Source organism: Acomys russatus, chromosome X (genome assembly GCF_903995435.1).
Source record: "Acomys russatus chromosome X, mAcoRus1.1, whole genome shotgun sequence".
NCBI classification, from domain to species: Eukaryota; Metazoa; Chordata; class Mammalia; order Rodentia; family Muridae; genus Acomys; species Acomys russatus.
In genome coordinates this window covers 51,215,456-51,217,938 of record NC_067169.1, presented here as the reverse complement: position 1 = coordinate 51,217,938, position 2,483 = coordinate 51,215,456, and the positions used below count along the sequence as shown (strand labels likewise).

The 2,483-nt window shown below is 47.7% G+C and overlaps 1 protein-coding gene across 1 annotated transcript; it reads right to left on the bottom strand.

Annotated features, from left to right (window-relative positions):
• Positions 1-775: 775 nt before the first annotated feature.
• Positions 776-1,648, bottom strand: Otud6a (OTU deubiquitinase 6A). The gene has a single exon (XM_051141600.1). It carries the CDS (start codon positions 1,646-1,648, stop codon positions 776-778), a length of 873 nt encoding a protein of 290 aa, XP_050997557.1.
• Positions 1,649-2,483: the final 835 nt, after the last annotated feature.

The following is a 2,483-nucleotide window of genomic DNA, read 5'->3' as shown; positions in this document are numbered from 1 at the left end:
TTAAATTAGAAAACGCATTTTTTAGAGCTTAGAAAATAACTGAGCAACTAAAACCTATTACAGCTTCACAAGTTTGAATGAAAAACTAAACAAAACAAGCAAATTACTCCCGGAAGACTTTTTTTATAACCCAGGCATTCTAACATTGGTTAACAGCAAACCAGCCAGCTGAGGCTTTTTTTCCCCCCTTGAAAACGTGATGAAAAACAAGTCACTTCAGTCACACAAACTCCACTTTTATCAAGCGGGCTGATAGATATGCAGGAAAAAAAAAATCGCACAAACTGAGCTCTTCTGCTAAACTTATTTCAACCCAGGCAAACAACAAGCAAAGCCCCACATTTCCATTTTCAGCCTAGCATTGAAACCTGACCGAGGCAAAGGTACTTAAGGGTTAAGTGAAGTTAGCGTCTGTGAGAGTTAGGCCTCTGGTGTCCCAAGGAGGACTTCTCCTATACTAAAGTGCCCCCCACCCCCAAGGTGAAAGAAGCCACACACCAAAACAAAACAAAACCTGAGAGAGGAAAACAAACAAACAAACAAACAAACAAAAACCAAACAAGAAACAAAACAAAAAACAAAAAAACGATGCAGGATGTGGGAAGGGTACATTTTGAGTAAATCTTGAAAGAAAAACACACAGTGAAAGAAAAGCAACTGCTCCTGCTAAGAGACGCCCCAGCTGCTTTTCTCCCAGGAACTGCGGTCATGGCAGGCACAGAAGAAGCATGGCACCTGGGGGCCTAGGGCAGAGCTCCATGGCTGCTGGAATCATCTAGATCAGGCACGGTGCCACGCCTCCAGTGGCTCCAGAGGCTTCGAGGGCCTTCACTGAGTTGTAGTGCTCTCCGAAGTTGCAGGCGTGGTGCAGATAGACCAGTGTGAGCGGCTTCCGGGTGTACTCCTCCCCGATGACAATGATGGGCAAGTTGGCCTGTACCACCTCGATGGGGGTCTGCAGGACATGCGACATGGCTCTCAGTTCCAGCTGGCTGCCCCAAGAAGCCTTGTGCACGATGTCATCACAGTACCTCAGGAAGTCCTCTCTGGTGTAGAAGTTGCCGGCCTCGGGTTCGGTGAAGAAAGGTAAGAAGTCATCAATGTGTTTCCGCATGTAGTAGGCTGTGCGGTAGCGTAGACTCTCCACTGACATAGAGAACTCCAGCTGGTCCTGGATGGCACGGTACATGCAGTGGCCATCAGCAGGGATGGTCTTCATCTCCAGATTTCTGGCTTCTAGGATGGCAGCGACCTTCTCTTCTTCCTCACGACGGTGGCTGGTGAGCTGCTCGGCCTGGGCCGCAGGTACCCTCTCCTGGCGTCGCCTCTCCACGTTAGCTCGTCGACCACACGTTTTCAGGGACTTTGATGGGCGTGGAGGCATATTCTCGAGATTCAGTTTCGTGAGGTCGGCTATGACCGATTCTACACTGGTGTCAAGATTTTCTTCAAATTTCTCCAGTTCCTGCCGGTGCCTCTGTTCCATCTCGGCCTCGAGGCGGGCAGCGTTAGCTAGCATCTGCTTTCTTCTGCTTTTGTCATTCTTCGGGACAGAAGTGTTCAGGGCATGGATTTGGGCTTGCAACTCCCTTTTTTCGCGGTAGTGGCGACGGATCACCCGTTGGAATTTGTTCTTGGTGTCATCCATCAGGCCAGTGGAAAATGAGAATTTAAGTTTGGAGGAAACTGGAACAGTTCAAATCAACAGACAAGCCCGCGAGAGAAGAGCTCTCTCTGAGGTAGCCTTTGTCACTTCTGCTTGCCTGGGAGGCTGGTGGTCCCCACCCTACTTACCTCCCTCTGTGCTATTGGCTACTGACTCAGGGCCACGCCCCCCAGATACGCCTGCTTTTGTGACTGGCTTTCAAGAACCCCCAAGTAGGTCTTCATTAGACAATGAGGCACCTTAGGCATCTAGTTTTAAAGGACTTCAAAAGTCGCTCCCAGGAGTCTGCCTTTCTACTATGTGTGCCATAATTGGGGTGGTACAATTTTTAGTCACTCAGTCCTCTTCATTTCCAAGTTTGGACAACACACAGGCACAGACCATGCTTGATAACCACATGATAAATATTATCAGCCGAATATGTTCTGACCCTGAACTCGGCATTTCTCTTTGTGTCCAGGAGGCAGTGTGGCTTTTTCTAATATTTCAGGTCTCTTGACCACTGAACTCTTAATCGTTGTGTATCAGAACAAAGACATTTCCTTATGCTCCTGGGAACACAAAGTCCTTTTAATTTATGTTTCAAAACCGACGAGTCCCAACTCAGTGCAAAACGGCAACAAGCAGACCTCTTGCTTTGAGCTCACAGAAATCACCCAAACGCCCCTTCTTAGGGGCCCCCAGCTCTCTAACTATTCAGAAAACACTACCAGTCAGTGTTCATCAGGTCACTTCTTCCTGGTTGTTTTCAAAAGTTTGTCTCAGAAGATTGTTGCAAAATTTCTGATTAAAAAAAAAACTCTCTCAAACGTGCTTT